This window comes from Trichechus manatus, unplaced genomic scaffold (genome assembly GCF_000243295.1).
Source record: "Trichechus manatus latirostris isolate Lorelei unplaced genomic scaffold, TriManLat1.0 scaffold00025, whole genome shotgun sequence".
Taxonomy (NCBI): Eukaryota; Metazoa; Chordata; class Mammalia; order Sirenia; family Trichechidae; genus Trichechus; species Trichechus manatus.
This window is the reverse complement of record NW_004443961.1, coordinates 6,362,628-6,389,517: the sequence shown is the minus strand read 5'-3', so window position 1 is coordinate 6,389,517 and position 26,890 is coordinate 6,362,628. Positions and strand designations below refer to the sequence as shown.

General features: G+C 40.1%; 1 protein-coding gene across 4 annotated transcripts in view; it reads right to left on the bottom strand.

Moving 5' to 3' along the window:
* Positions 1–26,890, bottom strand: part of KDM4C (lysine demethylase 4C) — a 392,853-nt gene that overhangs the window by 171,147 nt on the left and 194,816 nt on the right. For all 4 annotated transcript variants that reach the window (XM_023728605.1, XM_012554717.2, XM_023728606.1 and 1 more), the window contains 6 exons: positions 26,418–26,656; positions 23,837–24,156; positions 20,982–21,090; positions 6,118–6,299; positions 4,325–4,538; positions 3,009–3,085 (listed from right to left, as the gene is read on the bottom strand). In XM_023728605.1, coding sequence (XP_023584373.1) covers positions 3,009–3,085; positions 4,325–4,538; positions 6,118–6,299; positions 20,982–21,090; positions 23,837–24,156; positions 26,418–26,656 — 1,141 coding nt within the window. The remainder of the gene's footprint in view (positions 1–3,008; positions 3,086–4,324; positions 4,539–6,117; positions 6,300–20,981; positions 21,091–23,836; positions 24,157–26,417; positions 26,657–26,890) is intronic.

The following is a 26,890-nucleotide window of genomic DNA, read 5'->3' as shown; positions in this document are numbered from 1 at the left end:
ACCAGAAAGAAAGCAACACAGATCCCACATTTTTACAGTGAGAGTATTTGCATTACATTTTTAATTAGCTGTAGCTGGTAGTCATTTTATTGTGGGAATTGATACATAGATTAGACACAAACTACAGACATTCAGGTCAAAAACGATGAGATTCACATTAAGAATCAAAATGAAGAGATGCATACTAGCAGCTAAGTGCTTAACCACTGCACCACCACCAGGGCTCCCTAGTAAAGTACAAGCCACACTGAAATACCACCTGAGCCCAGCTGCACTATTAGATTGTCATTGGCCAGGTTACAGCCTCCATTTACACAAGAAGTCTAGGGCTTCTCTGGAATCCAAAACTGACCACGTTGAGAGTGATTCCTCAAGAAATCAGGTCTAAGGACGCTTTTAAAATGCAATCATTCCATCCACAGAATTCAAAGAAACTGTATAAAGTGTCTAGTAAAAATTAATATTTCAACACTTTCTGCCACGCTGAATCAGGGTATTAAAGTCAGAATATCAATACTGTCAGTTACTTCCCAACAATACTAAAATGGCAATTCTATTTCCCAGGAGAAGCGCTTATGGATGGAGCTTCATAGACAAAGTTCACTCACAATGAGCAAACTGAAAAAATAATTGGCCCACTGTGAATCTGGATCATTTCCAATTAGAAATAAGAAACTGTGTGGGTCTAAAAAATCACTATAAAGTTATATTCCAGAATTCCTAGTTCTACTGCGAATCAAATGATATTTGCATGGTTTCAATGTTAAAATACAAAATGGCACACTATTTTCTGAGGGGCGAGGGGATTAAGAAAGATGCATTAAATCAGTTCCAAAGAGTAATTAATCTGATTATTTCCTTCTGAAAACATGCCACACAGATAACACAATCGGTGAGCAGAAGCAGCTTCAGAAGCAGTATGTGAACGACAGTGCTACCTGAGGCAACAGGACTGCTCCGAGCGTCAGCGCAGTAGCCAGCAGTAGCGGCGGATGGAGCAGAGAACTCTTTATGCCTTGGGGAACTGGATTAGAGTTATGGCTAATTTCTGAACTATACTTTAGAGTGAGTGAGAAAAATCCTGGGTCAAACTCTGGTTCTACGTGGCTTTACCTGGGCTCACACAACAGGAACGTGGCCTGCATGGTAGACAAGAGCTGAATATATTTATTATAGCAAAACTTCCTGGCTATTTTAATGATACTCTGAATTTACATGCTTTTGGCTAACATAATGAGTATACCAAAGGAAATAACCAAAATGTTCTCTGGGTCCACTAGAGAGGAGACGTCTGAACTTGAAAATGTTACTACTGACATTTCATAGATAAGATTATTAGGCCGATAAAGAATGTCCATCACTTCTACCTTTCCCCTTCATAACCCAAATTGAATGCCAGCAATAAAATCATTCATAATGGCACGCCCATAGACTTCTCTAATTTACAGTCATCATACATCTATTTCCACACTGAGAGCTAAAAATATATAACCATGCCAAAAATGTTCACCATGCAAGGCATTTTCCTTACACTGTACTTCAGGTTTTTAACTTTGATTACAAATCTTTGAAGAATAAAACCAATGCTACTATTACAACTGTAAGCATCCACCTGAGCAGGGCTCTGAGGTCATGAGTAGGGGACACAGTCTGTAGATCTGCAAGGTCTATACTCCCAAAGTTCTGATAGCTCTTGAAAGAAAAACATAATTAAGCAGCAAAATGGGTAGCAGAGTGGACAAACAGAATGAAACACAATGACTGGATGTAAGCTAACATTTCAGGAGTCTTTAGGAGAAACAATATAGACCAAGGGAACTTTGTGTCCCCAAGCAGAGGATCATTGGTTGTTGAAGGTTCTGCCTCAAGTTCACAGCAATGCCTGGCACAGAGCAAATACTCTACAATCTGTCAGAGGTATGAATGCAAGTGGGAGAAAGACCTCAAGGTAGCTGAAATGCTAGGTATAAACATGGATACTTCAGGAGGCATTGAGGACGCCCCACCTTGACTACTATTAGACTACTTATTTTCAAGAATTGCAAAATAGGGCTGCGCAGGAAAACGAAGCCTTGAAAATACAAGTGTGGACCGGCTCTGGTAAAACAACTAGCAGTTCTGTAGAATTCTGAGTAGGGGAAGGACATCTAAAAATATACAGGTAGTCCCCAACTTACAATGGGGTTCCATTCTGACAATTCTATTTTAAGTCTATTCTGACATAAGTCAAATATCTCATTTCAAATTAACACCTGATGCTTCTTATGGTTGGGGCCCTGGTGGCGCAGTGGTTAAGTGTTTGGCTGCTAACCAAGAGATTAGCAGTCCAAACCTATGTGCCGCTTCTTAGAAACCCTATGGGCAGTTCTACCCCATCCTATAGGGTCAATATGAGTTGGAATCGACTCAACAGCATCGGGTTTGGTTTTCTGGGTTATAGGCATGGTCTACAATGAAGTCAGCATCAGTGTTGTATCAAAGAAGTCAGAATCATAACGGCTGTTGGGCATGTGCGCAGCTCAACTGTAATACGTCATTAGAGTTGAACACTGCCCACCTTTCTACCTGTTATGATTCCCAAGACCAATACCGACTTCACTGAAGACCAGCCCATAGCTTGCTATACAGCAATGTTTTGAACAGTAAACCATAAAATCGAACATCTTGTGAGTGAACATCTGAGAATAACATCAGCAAATTACATGCTACAACACTGTATGTAGTACATATTACTAATGATAAGATGTGCAAAAAGAAAGATGGTCGTTAAGTGTAGTTTGTCGTAACTCGAATAAGTTGTAAGTCAGAGACTACCTGTATCTAATACTTCTCTGATGCATACAGAGCCAGCATGTGAGATGAACTGGAAAGGAAAGACTAGGAATACAGTTGAATATAGAGTCTGCACACAAAATCATGTGTACAATCTTACCTTTTTACTGGATTTAAATGTGTCCGGAGGGGATGGGGTGTGGGAGATACTAAAGATACTAATACAAGTCACTTACAGCTGTCCATGCATTCCTTTTGCACCGGGCACACAGCCATCCATCACAGACCTCATGAGAAGGGATACCATAACAACCTAAAAAATAAGAGTGTGGACCCATATATTAGGTCTTTTGCATCTTTAAAATAATACACATCTCAACACTCAATCAAGAGACCCAATACTGATTTGACTCCTACTGCTTAGAACAAAACATAAGCAAGACTGTCTCAAAGATGCTTCCGGTTCTTATGCCGCTTAACTAATAAAGAATATAGTCCAAGGAATTATGACAGCATGAGTCTTAACAGTTACTAATGATCGCAATAGTTGTCATACAGCTAGAGGTGCTAATTTTTCAATAGGAAATAACAAAATTATTAAACTGTCAAATCTGGTCATTTAGCCATGCAAAACAAATTTCAGAATATGTTGCAATCCAGGGAGCAGAGTTTTGGGAAATTTAGAGCTAATACAATAATTAACCTTTGAAATTACATTTTTGAAACAATTTAAAAGCACATTTCAAACATAAGGTTAATTAGCTTTAATTTCAGTGATGGGGGCCAAAGATTTACAATCCATCCTTAGTGATGAAGAGATGTCTTCAATTCAACTTTGACTTGCCTGCCCAAAAACAGCTAACTAAGGAGATGGCTGATGATACAAATACACACAGCAATATCTGGTACCAAGAAACACTTGTTATCTGACTTCCTGAAATAAGAGGCTTTTGAAAGATTATTTAAAATCAAATTGCTGTAACATTTGAGATGGGAATAGAAAATAACAGGAGTGTTAATTACCCAAAGAAAAGCCTATCATTGTTAACCAAGACCACAAAATAATGAGTCCAAGCATATGTTTATGAAATATTATGACTAAATTACATAGCTAGCTAGCTTAGGAGTCAAGATTAAATATCAATTTTCTTGTGTTCTGGTGCTTTGCCTCATATATAGGTTTAACAATAAAGAGTGAATGTATATATATGCATGTGTGTTTCAAACGGATGTAAACAAGAGAGTTACTATAATTATATTTCAATCACAATGTGTTCAAATCCCTTGTAGAAGCAGATAGTATCATATAAATAAATAAATAATAGACAGGGAGGCTATTTCAAACATAATAGAAGACTGTTATTGCTCTTGGGTAAACACAGTAATATCCACATAATAAACCAATGAAATTGCATGGACAGAGATAGACCATACATTAGTAGGTTAACAGGACATGCGATTTGATAAGAACTAGAATGATTTAAGACATAAGAGATAAAGAGTATGCGAAGGACTAAAGCCTGTGAATGACTGAATGATAAATTTCATTTACTTGCATGAACCCGTACACAGCACTTTGCACAGGAAATCAGAAGGCTTGTTCCATCTTCTTCAAGGAAGGCATTGGGTGGAGAATATTCTATATTTTCCTCGCTATAAATAAAACACATCTCGGGAATGAGTGGCTTAGTCTTTTCTCCCGAAGTAATCACTTCATCTAATTTTGTCTCCCATCTAGACTCATTTTCTTCATTGCTGCTGTCTGGCTGAAAAACAGAACATTTACACATGAGTGAAAAACCTGGAAAAGAGCTTCTCATTCGTTCTGGTCAATCAAAACCACTAGCAGCTGCACCTTCCAACTTCTGTTCTTTCTCCTTGATCCAACTATCTGTATTTGTCAATGCTGCTTCTCAGACTCCCATCCAGAAGCTAATCTGTAGGAACAAGAGGATATTCTACAAGTCTGTTCCTACAGGAAAGTGATGAGCTACTGAAACTATTATCTGAGAAGCATTGATCCTTCTGATGAATTTGTTTTTGCTTCTTCATTTGCACTAGCCTAAGAGACCTACTTTCATTGACTAAAGAGCATCACCTGGTTCCACATGAAGGCGTGTTTTCAAAGATCCCAGTTTTAATCTGTGCAACAGTATTGAGAAAGGCTTCTGCCTCGTCGCAAAGTTTCAACACGGTAAGAGAAAAAGATCTGGAGCCTATTGCTAAATATGAAAGGGCAATATCCCAAACAAAATTGTCATTTCTCCTTAAAACACATGAATTTATGCTAAAAAATTTATGCTAAAAACCTTACAATTTTACTTGATTTTTTTTTTTTTTGCCAGAGAAATATACAGGCAGAGTAGGCCGCAGAAATAACTCTCAACAAAAAAAATAAAGTTTTCTCAAAAAAATAAAAAATTTAAGGTCTAAAAGGGAAAACAAAAAATATTGTGTCACTCACCAGTGCTGCATTCAAAGATATCCAGTGAGGAAACTACTTCCTCTATTTACAGAGGTCTGAAAATACAGCATATCACATAGTTTCATGCTCTGAAACATCTGAGCAGAATAATGTCCACTTTACATAGAACTCTAAGAGATGTGATCTTGAATAAAATATTTCTAATTCTATTAATGAGAACATGACCAAAAACACAATGTTTGTATCCATATACTTTATAACATGTTGAACCCCAAAACAGACTATGTAGTACCTTACTAGACTCCTAAAGAACATTTGGCCTACATTACTGCTGTGATCTTGCCTGCCAATCTTGAGATTCGTTGATCTTCGCAGCCTGTGAGCAACAGCCCTGCTCTCTGACCTGCTGATCTTGGGTTCACCAGCTCCTGCGGCTGCATAAGTCACGGGAGGCCTCCAGTCTGACCCATGAACTTGGGACGTCCCAGTCTCTGCAGCCTCGTGAGCCACTTCCTTGATATAAATCTCTCTCCATATATATATTTATATGCTTTACTAGTTTCGCCTCGCTAGAGAACCCAGCATAAAACACTCTCTCTTTTGTAAGTTTCCACTGTTTAAGCTTTATGTTCTGTTTCTTGGTGAAAGGGATAGGAAGAAAGATTGGAATTGCCCCTTTCCTGAAATGAACTAGGTAGGACATTCAAAAATAAAAAGTACTGTCAGAGAACTGTCGTCTCCCAAGCAGCACTCAGAAATCCTGTTTGTTTTCCTATGAAGGCTGTTAGTTACAGGAGTATTAATGTCTTCCCGTTTTCTGTGCCTGCTAACTCTACAGTGACTCCCGGGTGACCGCTGGGATTTACAGGCACATAGAAGTGCAGCACTGAAGAGAAACGTTGACAGGTTCCCCCCCTTACCTTGTAGTAGGGCATGAGCAGAGTACAGATAGCGCAGTGTGGTGCCATTCTGGCTACGGCTGCATTGTATTCTTGCTCAGCCACGAAGTTTGGGGACTTCGTCTGCCAAATGTGGACCAGAGGCTTCGCCCAAGACTCCGTTTCTTCTACTTCTTCCTCAGTTGAGGGCACCTCAGGCAATTCTTAAGAGAAAGAGCATGAAAACCCAGTGAGCAGGGAACCAGGAAGAACAATACCCCAGCTATAAAAGAAGCAAACATTCCAAGGAGCTTGATGCCAGACAGCAAACATATTTTAAATGTCTTCCAAGTACAACCTGAGAGAAATGGAACAAAAGGAATTTGCTTCTCATTCTCCTCAAGCTTCAGGGATCAACAGTCCAGTCTCGTTGTGTATGGGGTCGCCATGAGTCAGGAGCTGACTTCACAGCAGCTAACAACAATTTGACCTTAAATGTACACTGGCTTTACCACAGAACCCCTGCAATACACAACAGAAGTCTTAGTGTGGAAGACATGAATGAGAAGTTAACCAAACCTACTGCCACTGAGTCGATTCCGACTCATAACAACTCTATAGTAGAACTGCCCCATAGGGTTTCCAAGGAGTGGCTAGTGGATACAAACTGCCAAGCTTCCAGTTAGCAGCTGTAGTGTTAACCAGGAACTTTAAATGCCATTAGGTCTTTGACTCATAGGGTAATATGTGCCACAATTACTCAGCTATAAATAGCTGTTACTACACATTGGCTCACAAAAAATTTATCGTATCACTTGTTTTATTAGAAAAGAATGAAACCCACAACAAAATGGAGTCACTTAGGTTTTAGAATTAGGTTGAACCATACAAGACTGCCATTACCGAGGTCAAGAAAAGCTTGAACACTGGCAATTTCCTACAGTCCAGCGTAATATATTGGCTGCTGTTAGGTTTTTAGGTGCCCCTACGCACAAAAGAACAAAACACTGCCCGGTCCTGTGCCATCCTCATAATTGTTACTATATTTGAGCCCATTGTTGAAGCCACTGTTGTCAATCCATCTTGTCGAGGGTCTTCCATTTTTCACTGACCATCTATTTTACCAAGCATGATGTCCTTCTCCAGGGACGGTCCTTAGAAGGACTGTAGCCCTGGGTAAGACAGATTCTCATAATTATCTTCCTCCCCTATCTTTTTTTTTTAATAGTAAATATAAAACTTATTTGTAAACTATAAAGTACTAAAGTTCTTTGTAAATTCTAAAGTAACATGTAAATGTATATATTATTATTTAAAATCCATCCAACTGTCTCCTTATTTTCGTTTGATCTGTTTTCATTAGATGCTGCAATGTTTTATTAGGGTAAGAAAGAGGTTTCACTTAATCATACTGGTGGATATCCAATATTCCAGGATACTCATAACCCTTGGGTCATTATGGTCGTTCAGATTTTAAGTTAGCTTTAAAAGTCAAAAATATTGGAACTTTCTTGATCTTTAGATATTTTTTCCTCCTGTAATTTCCTCATCGAATTCTTCATTCCTTTCCCATGTGCAAGAAAACATGTTTACCCTTGATCTAGGCCACTGTTCAAGCATAGACTTAAGTATTACACTGACGCTGGCTAGTGCCTTTCCCAGTTTTATGTATTTATATAACTAGAAGCCTCAATCCTTTATGGAACCAAGAAAGGCTTTGGGTTTTTGTTTTGCTTTGGGCTTTTTTTTGTTTTGGGTGGGGAGGAGGAGGGGGTTAGGAGGACCTTCAGGAGATCCCAGCCATCTCCTTATCACGTGATTCCAAATAAAAACTCTCGTTTTCACCCCCAAGAGCCTCCCTCTACTCTTCTGCCTGCTTCCTTTTCAGTGTACCTTCAGCCACTTCCTTTAAAAAAAAAACGAAAAAAAACTTTCTATCTTCCAATATACAGAAGAGGGAAAAAAAATCGTTTTTTCCCTTCTGTCTTGTGTTTTTTATGTTCTGCTCATCTGGCATCACTATGCCTAGGAATTCCCTTTCCTCCCCTCCCCCTCTTCAACTACAGTTGAGTAATGAATCTTTACATGCTTCACTATGATCTCATTGGTATATAATTACCTCACACCATGATGCCTTTTGTAACATGTTGTGGAATGAAAACAGACCAGGCTGCTTTATAGAGTGTTAGATTTTTAAAAAATCAAATTAGTTCTCACAATATCCTAGTCAAAAGAGAGGGCAGGGGGCAGATAGTATTAAACCTACAAATACACAGACACTGTAGGCATTTAATGAATACTAATGTTTTTATTACTAATCATATCACTTGTTGGTAAACTAGCATATCAACAATCAGAAGCCTGTGCGCAGCTCGGAGTCTCATCCTGAACACCAGTTTGCTGCAGAGATATGAGAAAGTGTGGGAAATAAAAAATCCCGAGTTATAAGTGCATCAGAGTTCAGCAAACCTGGGAAAATGCTGACAGCCATCAAACCACCTTCCTTCCTAACTACAGTGAAACCTGTAAGAGCTGGAACTTGACAGGTCTGTCTTGTTTTTCTGGGTCTTGCCAAGTTTTCCCCCTTTGACAGGGCACAGTCTTACCATTTTTTCCATCGCTCTCTATTAGTGGAAAATATTTTAGTTTTCCTTCTCTGACACAAGTTCCAGCTTTTGCAGACTTACTGTATATTCTCAACAGGAACAAAAGAAGCACTAATGTTACTTGTAGCTAAAATTACATAGGTAAAATCACAGTAATTAAGACACTCACAGCCAACCTGCTTACAATTCCCCAACACCTTGCCCCAATGTGCCTTAAAACCATCTCCAAAACTATCTTTACGCTTGCTATTCAAACCACACCCACTGTCATAGATTGAATTGTGTTCCCCCAAAATATGGGTCAACTTGGCCAGGGGAAGACTGAAGACAGGACCTTCCCCCAGAACCAACAAGAAGAAAAAGCCTTCCCCTGGAGTTGGCGCCCTGAATTTGGACTTCTACCCTCCTAAACTGTGAGAGAATAAACTTGCTTGTTAAAGCCATCCACCTGTGGTATACTGTTACAGCAGCACTAGAAAACTAAGACACCCACCCTTTCCACAGGACCATAAACCACTCTGTTCTTCAACAGATCAATTCATCAGTTTCATAGGGTAATTAGGTCTTTTCCTTGTTGTCAATGTTTATGTAATAAAGTCTGAGATTCAGTACCACATCTTATGCTGATCAATGACTCTACAGCCATCGCAGAGGTACGGTGTCGGAGAGACTCAATCATACAGGTCACGTGATGAGGAAGAGGTGGTGCCTAGAAAGCTGGGAGCTAGGAGAATCCTAAAAATTTGTAGTTCTAAAAAGAAAGTCAGGTTGCTTCAAGTCTTAAGATGTTTAGAGAATCTTCAAAAGATTTCTACTCATGTTAGTTTGGCATACTCTCCATTATTTAGATAGCAACTTCTTTCCACAAATTACTAAAATTTCCCAAGGTATGCAGGGGCCCCACTGGTCACAGAGGTTGTGTAAATATACTGTTACTGACTGTGTGGATATACAGTTTTTATTTTAATAATTAAATATTTATTTCAGGTTGCTGTCTATATAAAACAATTAACATTTCTTAAGAAAAAAGTACATATACACCTTAGATAAGTAAAAAGTCAAATTGAAAAAATATATATATGTAAGTATTAGTTCAGGTGATAGAAGGTTTAAATCTGTGACAAAAATCTTACAGGGAAACAGTGTAATAAATTTGGCCAAAAAAAAAAATAAGGTTTTTTCTCTGTGGTCTAGAACAACAGTTATTAAACCACTGAGCTGAGGTAGCTAACCACAGCTACACGGGTAGGGCTCTGATCCACCTCTATTATAATAAACACATTCATCTGTTGTCTATACCAGAAATCCTCCAAGCACCGCAGAGAATAAAAGCATGAGTGATAGAACTAAAATAATGGTTCATCCCTGCAATCGGCGTAATCTTAAAGTCTGTCCATAATCCTAAACCTCAGTATCTCCGTCTGCAAAACTGAGGACAAGATTACCTTAATTACAGAGTTTTTAAGCAGGTCATATGAGACGCCCGCCATAAAGCTGCTACTTCTTGCTGTGCACGTCCTGAGTCTTCAACAGATGAAGGTATTCCCCTTGGTCTCCAGCAGAACCTTTGCAAAGGTCACTCAGAAAACGGCTTGTAATGTAAGCCCTAAACACTAAACTTTTAGTGTAATAATACACTTTAAAAATCACCTATATGAGACCAAATGGCCAACAATTACTTTAAAACAAAGATGAGAATGTAACGGGCAGGGAAACTAGACTACTAGAAACAGAACAACCAGAACAGAAATAATGAGAATGTTAATGCATTGTCACAGAACGACTTGTGTAGAAATTGTCAAATGGGAGCCTAAATTGCTGTGTAAACCTTCACCAAAAACACAATATTATTAAAAATAATAGTAACAACAACAATATAGACTGGAATAGTAAGAGCTAATCTAGACAGATAGCCCAGTGGCACAGTGGTTAAAGAGCTTGGCTGTTAACCAGAAGGTCAGCAGTTCGAAGCCACCAGCCGCTCCTCGGAAACCCTATGAGGCATTTCTACTCTGTCCTACAGGGTCGCTATGAGTAGGAATCATCAAAGGGTATATTTTTTCAGAGTAAAAGAATGTCTTTATTCTCCCCTTCAGTCAAAAATATCACTGTAGAATTGTTTACGATAATACAAAAAGATTAGAACTATGTGTTCACTAAGAAATATATAAATAAATTATGGCATGGCCATATTATGCAGGCGTCAAGAGCAGGTGCTTTTGAAGAATATTAATGAAATACAATATAATATGAATATACATATTACATAACATAATATTAAATGAATATTACAATAATCAATGAAAAATCAAGATACAACACTGTATGTAGAGAATGATGTCAAATCTATAAAAAATATATTTAAAAGTGTGGAAGAGAAGAAAGGAGGTTTGCAAGTTTTATAATTACAAAAATATGCAACCTTTAAAATTAAAAAAAAAATTCTGCCATCAGACTAATATTAGGCGAGTATTATGAATTGGGGGAAACCTTCGTTTGAGAGCAGGTTTTATGTCAGATTTATTCACTCAGTACAGTCTCTTTGAACAAATTTTGCTTGTGAAGGGTAAGTGGATTTCTCTAAAAAAGAACATTTGGGCCAAATGTGGAGCGGGTGCTGCCAGGACTTACTGAGAAGCAGCAGATGGGCAAAGCCATCGACTCTACTACAGAATGATTTCTCTTTGCCAGTCACCACCATGAGTCTGCTGCTTGGGGTTATGTTCCAGTGATGTGGTTTAGCTGGTACAGCACCACGCTCAGCTATGAAGAGTGTAGCAGCATCTGTTATCTTTCAGGTACTTAAGTAAAATCTCAGTCCTGAGAGACATTATGTATGGTTCCAAATGTCCTGGAGGAAATTGGCCTGTGTGTGCGTGCGTGCGTGCGTGCGTGCGTGCGTGCGTGCGTGTGTGCATTGGGGGGGCAGAGGAGGAGTGTCAGGAATAAGTGACTCAAAAGAGAAAAGAAGTTTGAAGTTGGGAACTTTATTTTTCCTTTAGTATATATTGTATATATCAAGGATTGTTTACATTGCTATCAAAGGTTATAAATTTTCAACAGAGAAAAACTATGGGAGTTTTAGGTATGATTTTACTGGGAAATGGTGACACTGAGGAAAAATGAAATTCTGAATTACAGTTCCCTTAAAATGTCAATGTAATAATGGATACAGTCCCTGGTTGGTGCAAATGGTTAGGTGCTCGACTACTAGCCAAAAGTTTGGCAGTTCGAACCTACCCAGTAGCTCAGCAGGAGAAAGGCCTGGCAATCTGCTTCCATAAAGATTAAACCCATTGCCGTTGAATGGATTCCAACTCATAGTGACCCTAAAGGAAACCCTATGGGCAGTTCTCCTCTGTCACATGGGGTCACTATGAGTCAAAAACCAACTCCATGGCACCCAGCAACAACAACATGACAGGCAGTACCATAGATGCTGGAAATAAGAAGTAAATACTAAACAGTCCCTTGCCTTGCAAGAGTTCATAACTCCCTGTGGGTGAACCCTGCAGTTCCGTGAGCTATCTCCTCAACAGCATCTAGAATACAAGGTCAAAAAATGGCCAAACAAGATTTCCAAACAACGAACTTCCAGCACATTGCAACCTATGTGCAAAACAAGTTCCCCTTAGCTACAAGCCAGCTCTGGGAGTCTGTGTAAAGGACAGCAAGCTCCTTAGACATTCTAACCCAAGAACTAATAGGGCACTATTACCACCTGGAAGATCACAGAAAACAGCTGCTAAAGAGACTCAGAGAAGCTCTTCAACCAGGTGCCCATGATGCCGACTGCTAGGGAAAGGAGGACACACGCTAGTCAACAGAAAGAACATCCAAATCCGTCAGGGGGTCCTGCCTGCTCTGCCACTTGAGCTGTACCAGATGCAGGCCCACCTCAGGAACTCTGGACTCACGGATCTCCTCCAGGGAGATGCTTGGTCCAGATCCTAGCCCACTGCGCCCGAAGGCATTATAAAGTAAATTTCCTCAAGAAAAGACCTTAACAACTATGGAAATATTTGAATAATATGCAAACATTCAAATATCATAGGAAACTTATTCCTCCTCATTTTTTTCTAGCACAACAAATATCTCTGCAATTTTAGATCTTGAAAATCCTTCTCCAAAAGCAAAGTGAATGACAGAACATGAACACTAAAACAATGGCTTATCAGTGCAGAATTTAGAGGTCTATTTGGAGCCCTGGTGGCACTGTAGTTAAGAGCTCGGCTGCTAACCAAAAGGTTGGCAGTTTGAATCCACCAGCCGCTTCCTGGAAACCCTATGGGGCAGTTCTACTCTGTCCTATAGGGTTTCTATGAGTCAGAATCGGCTCGATGGTTTTTTGGGTTTTGATGGGTATAAAAAAAAACAGCCACCTCACCATCTCCTTAAAACCTGGAACCTAAGAACCAGAATAGGGGAAGGGGGTAGCTCAACCTAGGTTAAAAATGATGATAAATTGAACCACTTACTAACTTAAAGCCTGGGACAAGTTACTTAACCACCCACCCGCCTGCCCCTCCCACCCCCGTGCTGAGGTGAAGAGCCCCTTCCTAAAATCCATGACAAAGGTGCCCAAACGCCAGCATAGAGAACACTGCCAGCTCAGGACTAAATTTTCACTGGCCAGTGGCAAAACAAAACAAGAAAATACAGACTGCTCAGTAAGTTTATTATAAAATTAAATTAAAAAACAAGTAAATACATAAGCCTCACAAACTTTGCACATTTATTCTTCACCTTCAGGGCTAGTTTCACAAGCAAACAAATGGTGGAAATAAAAATGTAGAAAACGTGGTTCAAAACATGGCATAATTCAGTGGCTTATAGGTTAAGGCCGATGTCTCCGGGGAAAAGAGGTTATGAACAGTTTTAAGGACATGTAAGGCAATATATTTAAGATGAGTTGTATGAAATTGCAGTTTCTGTATGTTAAAAAAAAAAGTCAAATATTGGCAATCTCATACATTTGAACGTAATACAATAATTTATTTTTCTAAGGGATAGAATGAGCTATGCAATTGTAGCATCAAATGCTGTTCCCTTCAATGCTTCCTGTGAGAGTAACAAGCCACGCATGAAGGCACAAGAATCAAAGTCTCGACTATCATTTTATAATCCCAAAGCTTTCAGCACATTCAGACACCTGATCATAAGACTTCAGGCCAACCATTGTTTAGAAAGGTTTCAAGATGGACTGTGAAAAGTTCATAACACAGCCATACAACATAACTTATGAAGTTAGCAATTTTTCCCCTCTAATTCAATCAAAACCTGACCAAGCCACTAGCATAATAAGAGCAAGGTGGTTTTGATTTTATTCCCCATATTAGAGTAATAGGCAATGCCACTGGGGCTTCCAACAGAATTTACCGACAGAGAAATCAAGCGAAACTGAGAACGCCCGACTATTATTGCACAGCTAAGTGCTAGATAATATATCCACTCAATCTGTCTGAGCGCCAACAACATCTCATGTTTTATGTCCACATAATGCAAGAAAACACTGGCTGTGACCTATCAACAAACATTCCAAACCAATCTACTTAGTAATCTGCTGAATTGGCTGTTTTATTGCTTAAACAGACAGAAATATAACTGTGCTTATTATGAAAGGCTAGCATTACCTCCAACTAATAAGAACTGATTGAACAAAGAGAAGCAATCATTATGTAATAATAACATTTGGAGCATGACATGCAGCAGTCATAAAGCACTGTTTCTGTTTCAAAATTGGCAAAGAAAGGGACTTTGTAAGGAGGGGAACCACTGGTGGTGAAGGATGTTCCCATACTTCAAGCTTTTCTTTTCCCATGAAAGGCTAGCATGGGCCAAGGATGAACTCGTATCCTCTCCTACTATATTTACATGGCGTCAAAGAAATTTAGAGTTTGAACGGAACTTTGGGATCACTAACCCAACCGTTTCCTCTTACAGATGAGTAAACTGGGCTGTGGAGAGACTGCATGACTTAGTTTCCCAAGACCGTAAGCCTTAATGGCCAAGGAGAGACTAGAAGCCGGATCTCAACCATAAACAGAGACTTGTGTGCCTATTACTATCTGAAAGAACAAATGGGTGCTTTTAATATTTAAAATAATATTTGTACCTAATAATTGAAATGGCATTTGTAAAGTTCAGATCAATAAAAGACATCATTATTATATTTGCTCAACACATTCGCTTTAATAAGTTCTTGAAATAAAAGAAGGAAAAATTCAGACTGGCAAATCTGAACTAAAGCTGTTAAAAAAGAGAAAAGAGGCAGTTACGGCAGACCAAGAGCAAAACAACACAAACAAACAAAAAAACCCTAACTGGCTGCCGTTGATTGGATTCCGACTCATAGTGACCCTGTTGGACAATGTAGAACTGCCCCATAGGGTTTCCAAAGAGCGGCTGGTGGATTCAAACTGCCAACCTTTTGGTTTGTAGCTGTAGCTCTTAACCACTGCACCACAAGGGCCCCAAGGGCAAGAAGGCATAATTCTTCCAAAATCATCTGTGTACCAAAGGTGAACTGAAACCACCAATTCTAAATAACGTTCCTTTGTTTGAGGGACAACTGCAAAGGGCAGCCAGGCTGTGTACTGGTGGTGCTCCCAATGGTGGGGGCATTTTCATGCCTTTCCTCCAGTGACTGAATGAGACCCAGTAAGGTAAGCAGTACACACTACAGGAAGTCTCAGGCAATCAATCCCAGAAGAAAACAAAAATCTCTAGTACTGTAAGCTGAAACCATTGGGTAGTTCTGGTCTTGGGAAAATATACTTAGGACAGGCTTATTAGTCAACTGCATCATAAACACAAGCACTTTTATAAAAGTGAAACACTGAAAACCATTTGGGGAGGTGATTTCTGTCAGTAGAATTGCTGAGATTTCACTTAAATGTATACATTTTACTCTTTAGAACAACCAACAACCTAGGTTAAATGGGTTAAACAATGGTCCAACACCAAGAATAATCTCTAACTACAGCAGCAATTTCCATCTCTTCCATCAGTATATTTAAATTTTTAATCCATTACTAAATGAATTAAAGTATTAATACAGGCAGACTTTCCAAAAGATAAATTACTGGAACACTCTGAAAGATACTCTCTCGATCTAAGCCTCAAGGCAGGCAAACACTGCAAAGATAGGGATCAGGGTCTAAGCTGTATTTAATTTCAAAGAGATGCTTAACAGCTCATTACAGCACTACGCTTGCTGAACTACTAGTGATTTAGAAAGAGTTACTCAGATATTTCAGATCAAAGGAAATCAGAGTCATGACCAGGGCTTTCATCTGAATCTTGTCAATATTCACACTTGTAGATGGGGTCACCTCTGCAGATGGGTAAGCACCCTACAGATGAGTATCTGAATCTTTCGATCTTTCTGCATAACTATTCTAAAAATCACAGAATTATCATTTAAGAGTTCTAAATAAAAATGTGCTCCAATGGTGATCGGCCCTTTTGAAAATCTAACAGAAGCCCTGTAGATCTCAACCTAGTGCTGCATTCTATTCCAGGGAACTCGAATGCCCACAACCCTCCCATCAGCCGGGAGGGGGGACCCCTTGATCGTTCCTGAGCAAGCGTCACATTTCACACGAGAGGAAACTGAGGCAAGGGAGAAGACATGCTCAAAACAGAAACACGTAGCAGACAGAACCATGGTTCCAATTACAGCCTATTGTCCATTCAGCAACCAGCCCTGCTCAGCCAGCATTCAAAAAGTTGTGTAATTGCTTCTGCCTGGTTCATTGTAGGCATCATCCACTTTTATTTTAGAGTTCTGGCTTGCAACAACAAGTATAAATTTGATCCCAGTCATTTGATTTAAGAATTCTTAGGTAGATTTCCTCTTCTTTCCTATCACCCTTCCCCACCCAAGCCCAGACCCCGTCAGGCAAGCTCTCTTCTCTCCCTGAGCTGTGGTCAGTTTTTTTGTTTCTTTTGCCCCAGTGTACCCATTCACTAAGGGTGAAAGTTTTTAAGAGTCCAGCTCTGAGTGTCTGGGAGATCCTATGGAGTTTTAGTTCAGATGCCCAGCCTCTACTCGAATCCTGGAAATTTCCCCCCAAATAGCCAGGCTCTGGCTTTCCCTTCCCATCTGGATGGCGTTTCCCTCTAAAGCCCCTTCAGATTTCCGTCACTTCTTGAGAGCTTGGCTATCATTCTCCTCCTGCTCCTCATAGTTACATCACAACAGCAACAACAAACATTTATTATCAACCAAACCCTGTTCTCCATGCTTTATGATCTCAGTCTTCCAATACGCAACCAACTGTAATGACCTCCAGCTTTACATCATCAAAAAGCCATTGTACTGTCCCAAAGAGAAGACTCTTCTCTCCCAGCTGCAGTGATGCTCCCAGAGGGGCTAGATCGAGTACTGATCCCCTTTCCTGCTGTTCTGTTCGGGAGTCACAGCCCACCTTCAGTAGAGAGCTGCTCATTCACCAACAGGGGACACTGACTGTTGTTTAAAGATGTAACCCAGATGCTGTAATCTAGCTACATGCCTATCTGGCATACAGACCTGCTTCCATACCAACGGTGCAAAAAGAGCTCACAGTTAGGGTAGAAGGTTCACAAACACAGCTGGATTTGTAATTGTGTGCACCTAAGAATGAAGCAGAGCCCCGGTGGCACAGTGTTTAAGAGCTACAGTGAGCTACGGCTGCGAATCATAAGGTTCGAATCCACCAGCTGTTCCTTGGAAACTCTATGGGGCATTCTACTCTGTCCTACAAGGTCACCATGAGTCGGAACCCACTCGACGGCAAAGGGTTTCATTTTTTGTGTGTGTGCTTTAAGAATGGAGCACTAAAATCATTCTTCATCACTTTCTAACAATAACGATGTACATTCATTTCCAACCGCACAAGCAAGACACTGAGGCAAAAGTGGCCGATGATGTAAGTTAATTCTCTCCAGGCCACAAAATACTCTTCATTGTTAGTTTGTAAGCTTGCAAAAATCTAAGAGCCACGATTTTTTAGCCATCACAAAAATTCTCTGATTTTTCTCCTCGATTCTCAAAAATCCTCAGAGGACCCCAGGAGTCCCTTAACATTTTAGAATGGAAAGTGAGACTGTTACAAATGCTACAAGCATCAATGTTTCAGCAAGATATTTAACCTCAAACCCTTGAGACAATTTCGTTAAAATAATCCATTTATAAATTTTGCAAGCTGTAGAGAGTGAAATCAGAACTGCTCTCCACGGTGGAACTCTGGGCCAACTGATGATGGTCCACGTCAAAATTAACTTAGGAAAATAAGGATACAGGAGAAAGCAGCTTTCCTTGTGTGTTAGTATAACCCGGTCCCTTCAGAGAAACTACTCCAAATATAGGCCATAATAGGGAAGGGTAATTAAAATTCATGAGTAACATATGTAAGTATGAATGACTTTATACAGAATTGTCCTATAATTATCTTGACAATAAGGGGAAAATGGTTTCTGTTGAGTATAATAAAGTAGGAGAAAGAAGAAATCAACATGATGACATGTTTTCATATATTCCATGACTTCCATAACTCAAATACATTTTATGACTTCTATTATTCAAACCAATTATGGATAATATTGTGAAGAGTGGGGATTCCAGAACACTTAATTGTGCTCATGAGGAACCTATACACAGAACAAGAGGCAGTCATTTGAACAGAACAAGGGCATATGGAGTGGTTTAAAATCAGGAAAGGTGTGCATCAGGGTTATATCCTTTCACCATACTTATTTAACCTGTATGCTGAGCAAATAAGTCGAGAAACTGGACTGTATGAAGAAGAACATGACATCAGGATTGAAGGAAGACTCATTAACAACCTGCAATATGCAGATGATACAACTTTACTTGCTGAAAGCAAAGGACTTGGAGCACTTACTGATGCATGATGAAGATCAAAGACTGACTACAACCTTCACTATGGATCACACCTCAACATAAAGAAAACAGAAATCCTCACAACTGGACCAATAAGCAACATCATGATAAACAGAGAAAAGACTGAAGTTGTCAAGGATTTCATTTCACCTGGATCCACCATCAACACACATGGAAGCAGCAATCTGGAAATCAAACAACGTACTGCACTGGGTAAATCTGCTGCAAAAGATTTCTTTACAGGGTTAAAAAGCAAAGATGACACTTTGAGGACTAAGGTGTGCCTAACCCAAGCCAGGGTATTTTCAATCACCTCATACGCATGCAAAAGCTGGACAATGAACAAGGAAGACCAAAGAAGAACTGATGCCTCTGAACTATGGTGCTGGCAAAGAATACTGAATATACCATGAACTGCCAGAAGAACAAACAAATCTGTCTTGGAAGAAGTACGGCTGGAACGCTCCTTAGAAGCAAGAATGGCGCGACTTCGTCTCACATACTTTGGACATGTTATCAGGCGGGACCAGTCCCTGCAGAAGGACATTATGCTTGGTAAAGTAGAAAGTCAGAGAAAAAGAGGAAGACCCTCATGGAGATGGACTGATACAGTGGCTGCAGCAATGGGCTCAAATGCAGCAACGATTGTGTGGATAGTGCAGGACCAGGCAGTATTTTGTTCTGCTGTACACAGGGTCACTATGAGTCGGAATTGACTCAATGGCACCTAACAACATTATTCAAACCAAAATTCCACCTTGGGTTGGTTTTATAGAAACTAATACTAACCCTTCCTGAACCCTACATCTACCATTTGTTTTATAACTAAATTTGAGGTATAAAAGAAGACAGTGGGTAAAAGAAAGATACCTGCTAAGGCTGTCTATTCTGATATATTATTTAAGCTAAACAAGAAGCTTGAACCCAAGATTCATGTTACTCTCTCGACAGCATCTGTACATACACTTGACCTTCCTTAACAATTTCCACCAGTGAAGAGAATACCTCAAGGAACAGCTCTTTAAAGTCTCTGGCTTGAACTGATCCTTTTAAAGATGGAGTAAACAAGGCCCTCTTGATGCTAAGAGATGTTTGCAAGGAAGAAAAGCTGGTCAGTGGTCTGATTTTTAATTTGAGGCAATAAAATGGTATTTTTTAAACTACCAGAAAACTGGTGCATACATACAATGGAATACACTCAGCCATAATGAGAAATGAAATTCTGATACATGCTACAACATGGATGAATCTTAAAAACATTATGCTTAGTAAAAAAGAAGTCAGTCACAAAAGGACAAATATTATGTTCCACTTATATGAAATATCTAGAATGCTACTGTCGTTAGATGCCGTCAAGTTGATTCCAACTCACAGCGACAGAATGAAACACTGCCTGGTCTTGCGCCATCCTCACAAATGTTGCTATGTTTGAGCCCATTGTTGCAGCCACTGTGTCAATCCATCTCCTTAAGGGTCTTCTTCCTCTTTTTCACTGACCATCTACTTTACCAAGCATGACGTCCTTCTCCAGGGACAGGTGCCTCCTGATAACATGTCCAAGTATGTGAGACGAACAGGAATAGAAAAATGCATACCAAAGTTTCTTAGTGGTTACCAGGGCATGCAGGAGGGAGGGGAAAGGAGGCCTCGATGCTTAGGGACACTGCGCTTCTGCTGAGGGTGATGGTATAATTTGATAACAGATAAGGGTGATGGCTGAACAACATGATGGATGCAATTAGTCACTGAACTGTGCATGTGAAGATTATTAAATGTCAAAGATTTCGTTACATGTATCTTTACCACAGTAAAATTAAAAAAAAAAAAAAAAAAACAGAGCTAGGAAGAGAGGAGAAAAAGGGCAACCAAAAGTTCTACAAAATGACAGACGCTACGTCCAGGAATGGTGACTGGTTGTCAACGGAACCGCTTCACGTCAAGGCCGTCAGAGCAAACTAGTTAAGGAGAAAGGACACTTCACCACACACCAGGTACGGCCGTGGTTTCCTACTCAAGGCAGTTTTAATAAATTTAAAGGATCCACCATAAAAGTAAAGGTAATGCAAAGAAACCGCTAGCATGCTAATTCCAAGATATGACACCTCTAGAGAAGTGATTCTCAACTTGCTCTGGAGAACCTTACAGTGAAATGTCAGGAAATAGTGACCAACTCTACTCATCAAAGGAAACAGGAAGACTTTTACTAAAAAAAAATACAGCTGCCTTATAGGAATTTCATTACGCAAATTAGTATTTTAAAATAAGAAACCCCATTTCCTTAATCCCATTTCTCTTAACGGTATGTTTTTGCTACTTGGCCACATTCCTCCCTCCCAAGCACTTTTTTCACCACAGTTTGTGGCAAACAAACAGCTACACAGAGAAGATGCTGAGAAAATCTACAAGCTCACCTTCGTCACTGGCTGCCTGCTGCTTCACGAGTGTCATCGGGGATCTTGCCGGAGGCTTACTAAGCGGATGGCGCCAACTCTTAGCGGTTTTGGTCTCTGCTTCTATTCTCTGGTTACAGAAATAAAAATGTGGGGGGGGTGGATCCATAGTTAAGACTTGATTTAAAAAATACATGGTTAATAACAATTTATGACTACTTAATTCTGAAGAAATCTTGGCACATGTTTACCTCTTGGAGAATTAGTCCTCCCCTCCCTGCCCCAACCAAGACTTTAACATCAAAGAAAATAGGAACCCATTCTATCAGTAATTTTACCAAGAGGTCAACTAACTTTCTTTCCACTTCATATTAAAATACTAGCTGCAGTGCAGGGCAGGCTTAGCAAACTTGCAATAAACTCAGTAGATAACAAGTTTTCAAACATTCTTTAAAACTAATCTAAATGTAGGATTACATACTCATAAGAATATAGGATGCAGCCTTTAGTCAACCGTCTGCTGTTCATGCACAAACATTTGGTGGTGTTTTTACTTCTTCTTCTCACAGAGAATGCAGCCCTGTCAAGCTGAGGCTGTACACTCCCTTCCATTCAAAAATCATGAAGCCCTTTAGAAAGGAACCAGTACTTCTCTATCACACGGATCAACAGAGAAGGGGACATATTTTATATATATATATATATATACATACATATATGTACATACATATGTATATATATATTTACACACACACACACACACACACACACACACACACACAACAAGCATACACGTTGCCTTACACTTAAAACTAACAAACACTGGTCAAAATTACACAAAAATGAAAAGATGGAAAGGGTCTGGGTTAATTACAGGGGTTGTTGTCTGACACTTCCATGTGAAAACAGGAGACCCTGCCCACTGTTTGAGATGAGGGGCATGCCATGGGCTCAGCCCTCAGCAGCAGCATCCCCTTTCCTAGGCTGTCAGTCTTTGTTCCATCAAATGATAAGGGTTAAAGGCAGTGACTGTATAACCATCCTCCTTGAAATCAAGGAAACTCAACTTTAGCTCCATTCTAGTTTAAAGAATGTGACTAAACATAATTGAAGCGGGCCTTTGACTTATCTGCCATTCTACAAAGGATTCCAATCTATGTGCTCAGGCACGTTTAATCCCTACTTGGAATTAAGTTGTACATTTTGTTTATTAGTATATGAACACTATCTTCAAACTTGCGCTTAGCCACCTCTTCAAAACGGAACCAAATTTTTCTATTTCTCCTATGTTTTTGGTAAATATCTATCTTAGAGTTAAGTGTAATGTATAATCAGAAATAGATAAAAGTTTTTGGACCCAATTAGGAAATTATCTATATTTTTGTTGTCATTTTAAGACTACTTAGAAACCGGGTATCCAAAGACGCTGTCCTTATGTAATTCCCATTGCTACTCAAGGATCCGAAAAGGCCTGGTGAGATTAATGAGCAGGAGCTATCAAGGGGTCACTGAACTCTGACAATCACCACATGCAGTCTTCAACTGCCTGACCCACTCATACTCTCACAGCTACAACGACAGTTTATGCCAAAAACATTTAATGTTAACATTGTACAAGGACATCCGAGAAACAGCGAGGCCCTCTCCAAAGAGTCAGAAAGGGAAGTTGGTAATCAAGAGGAGTCTTAATGAAGAACTGGATGGTGCCCAGCTACCATTACTGAGCATTTTGATCAAAGATTCTATAGAAGAATCTGGATCAAAAGGGGGAAAAGGCAGAACAGAATTTCAAATTCTCATGGACTCCAGACTTTCTGGAGTCATGGAGGCTGGATGAACCCCTGAAACTATTGCTCTGAAATAATCTTTAAATCGTAAACCAAAAATATCCCCTGAAGTCTTCTTAAAACCAAGCAATAGTTTAGCTTAACTAGTAAAGAATTGCCTTGAGCATTGGGCTCTTTCAAGATCTATCTATATGGGGTCAAACTGACAACAGAAATGCACAAGATTAGATGAAAAACTTAGGGAGTAGCGAGTTTACGTTAATGGGTGAGGAATAATTCAGAAAAGGGGAGTGAGAATGGTTGTACAACACGAAGAATGTAATCAATGTCACTGAATTGTACATGTAGAAACTGTTGAACTGGTATATGTTTTGCTGTATAGATTCTCAACAGCAACAACAAAATAAATAAAAATTTTAAAAAGGGGGGTCTTGACTCTGAGAGACAAAAGGCATGTTTATGGGAGGCAGGCAGCCCCAGAAAGGTCAGCCTGGTATTAGGACTCAGGTTCACAAGGAGAGAAATGACCATGTGAGCTCTAATGTGAAAACTGTGGGAAGCTCATCAGAGGCTATAGGAAGCCTGGTACCCAGCAGTATTAGCTCAGAGCCCTGCAGGTGAGTCCTTTCCAGCCCAGATAATCCTGTAGGGGATGGGACTGCTCTGTACCTGGACCGCATCAATGTCATCATCCTGGTTGTGATACTGCACTATGGTTTTGCAAAATGTGACTAGCAGGGGAAACTGGATAAAGGGTATGTGGGATCCCTCCATACTATTTCTTACAACTGCATGTGAATATATTATTATTTTAAAATAAAAAGTTTGGTTTTAAAAACTTTAAAAAAAAAAGGAAAATCAAGCTTCAGCATGCAACCAGGAGTTGCATGCTCTTTGAATTATCACCATGTGAGCAAGTGCTCACAGGAGGCTTCCCTCCCAGTCATCTCGGGAAACATGATAAAGACTCATACATGTGAGATGTTATTTATTTCTGCCCTACCGCCAGAGTTCAGTGCACAGCATGCTGTTTTCACAAAGCGCTCTCACTGCACAAGGAATTCAGTAAAAACAGAGATTGCCACATACATGGGGGACTTTGAAGCCATTTCTCTCTCCGCTGGGGACCTCTGGGACTTCCCCAGGCTCCAGGCCACTCCCGCAGCTCTCCAGGTCACTCTCCTCTCCCTCTGTCCACACACCATTAGTGTCTGCCACTGAGGAGCACGACTCGGGCGACCTTGGCCATGAAAGCTTGGCAGGGTCTGCTTCCTCAGACTTCACGCAGCCACTCGATAACGTGACAGCACCATCGGCCTCCTCGGGGTTGGAAGGTGCAACCGTGGCACAGGCCTCGTCCTCCTCAGTTTTCATCTCCTCCATTATAGATGTGCTTGAGCAGCTGTTCCCTAAAGAGTGGAACAAGAGACCGTTAATAGATCTTCCATTCCATTATTACTGAGTTAAATTTTTAAACTACTCTCAACTGAATATCAATCTTCCAACCTCCCCTGAAACTTCCACAGATCTGAGTATGAAAGGCCACAATAGCACCACGCTGCCTTCACAGCTGTTACAGTGATACCTTGAAATTTGGCAAAAGGAAAAAACCTACAAAACAGGAGATCAACAAGAGGCTCTGCTACAGAGCACTGCCATAACCCAAGGCAATAACAATAATTATCCAAGGCAACAGCAATTTGAATTCTTTCTAAAAATATGGATTATATCCCAATACATGGTGCTAAGAATTGCTACTGATGAACCATCCCAGCTCAAAAGACTCACAGAAGACGTGCAGATGCAATAACAATTATTTCCTACACTAACACTGTATCAGACACTAGCAGCATGTAACAGGAGAAGATCATGGTGAAGAATATCACAGCACTTGTCTTGCCTTTCCATCCCTAGTCAACCTTCTCCACGTCACACATGTACACGCACACAAATGTTAAGCATCGTTTCTATTCCTCGCCTGCTTGCTGATGCTGAACCTAACCAAGTCCTCTTTGAACTCAGGTATAAAAAGATGAGCTTTTACATTAAGTAGTCTGCCAGGTCTCAAAAGCTGGAGGTCAAAACTCAAGTAACACGTAGCAAAAGAACTAATGAAATTGGGTCCCCTGAGCCTAAACTACCCGGCAATTCATAAGGAGATTAAATAAACCAAGGGTGGTAGAGACCATGGTGAGGAATTCAAAAGAAATACCCGTATGTAGTGTACAAAATGAAGGAGCCCTGGTGGAGCAGTGGTTAAGCGCTAGGCTGCTACCTGAGAGATTTGAACCTACCAGCTGTTCCATGGGAGAAAGATGTGACAATCTGCTTCTGTAAAGATTTACAGCCTTGGAAACCCTGTGGGGCAGTTCTACTCTGTCATATAGGGTCACTATGAGTTAGAATCAACTTGATGGCAATGGTTTTTGTTTAATTGCACGACCGCCTTCTCTGTACGATCTGGGATTCCTTTCCCGACCTTTTCAGTCTCACTAACATCTATCCATCCATCACAACTCAATTCAGGTATCAGCTGCCACAAGAACTCCTTCCTGTCCCGCCTCCTGCCTCTGTTTGAGGTCTTTCCTAGGTAGGTCAACAAACCCTGTGCCATCTCTACCAGGGTACTAACCACAATGGATCGTGATTCCCTGTTTATTTATCTTGCTCTCCACTAAACTATGAACTCCCTGAAAGAAGGTCTGTGGTTTCAACTCTATTTACACAGATGTTGTGAAAGTAAAAGGTAATGAGGGCCAAGTTATTGAGGACCATGATAAAGACTTTACCTTTTATGATAAATGGAATAAGATGAAGAAGGTAGGAACAAGACCCAACTGACTTGTTTTAAAGGGTCACTATGACTCTCATATGGAAAACTGACTAGCAGGAGCAGCTAGAGTAGATGCTGGACAACAGGCAGGAAGCAACGTTGGCAATAATCTAGGCATGAGATGACCGTGCCTTAAACGACGTGGAAGCAGTGGAGGGGGTGGGATTCCGGTACATTTCCAAGAATGAAGGATTTGCTGGTGCACTGGATGAGAAAAAGACAGGCATTTCCAATAACCTCATTTAGTAAAAGGAGAAAAGCTCCAAAAAATATGAAAGAGACACAGCGTTAAAGCAATTTCCGAGACACCTGCTACTAAAGCAAAAAAAGCAAAGTACTTCAGACTTAAAAGTGAGAGTTACAATTTAGAGAAACAAACTAAATGAACTTTCTATTTTTGTTGTTCTTTTTTAAAACCTTAATCTTTTATTTTCCTCTTAAAATTAAGTCAAAAGCTAAGAATTTGCAAAGAATTTTCTATAATTGGGTTTCTCTGTTCCACGTGAATTCAAGAGAAGCTTTCCAAAAATATACTGTATACTGTAAATTGAGTTGCACTCTAAAAAAAAAAAAATTCATTGTTATTTTTTAATATCAGAATCTTCTTTTTTATTAAACCAAACAGGCACTGCTGGCTTTGTCTCTACTTCCATTCCCCGTAGCCATGTTGCTCCTTACGTTTGTACCATTTCCAGGGCGTCCCGATTGAGTTACCCTATAACTTTCAACAACGTAATGGTTTAGCTACCTGGAGTAGTAAGATATCTGTCTTACTGGACATTAATTTAAGGCATCAGGTCATCAACCACTTGTATGAGAAGACAGACATTTTCTCACCTGAGAGGTTGATATTATGCAACAAGTTCTGATCCGGCTGCATCCTGTCAGCAAAGGTCTCCTCCTCAGAAGCTGCTCCTATGTTCCCCAGCTTCACTGCTGCTTCTGGCTTTTCACTGACCTTAAGCTGGTCTGTGGCTAGTTCAGGGGTGGGGAACTCATCCCCATCGGCTACAGCTGACGCTTCCTCATCCTCCTCAGTTTTAGGCCTTTTAGGGTGAGATCTAGTGCGCTGGAAGCTATTAACGAGAGAATCTGTGGTCAGAGCAGAATGTCTGCAATGGATGAGATAAAACACACACCAGTATAGACGTTATTTTCACTGACTTAAAAAACTGACAGTGTTTCTGGTCTCATCCCTCCGGGAGCAAGGGAGAATAAAGAGAACAGGATACAAGGAAAAGATTAGTCCGAAGCACTAATGGACCACAGCTACCAAGGCCTACACCAGACTGAGTCCAGTACAGCTAAAT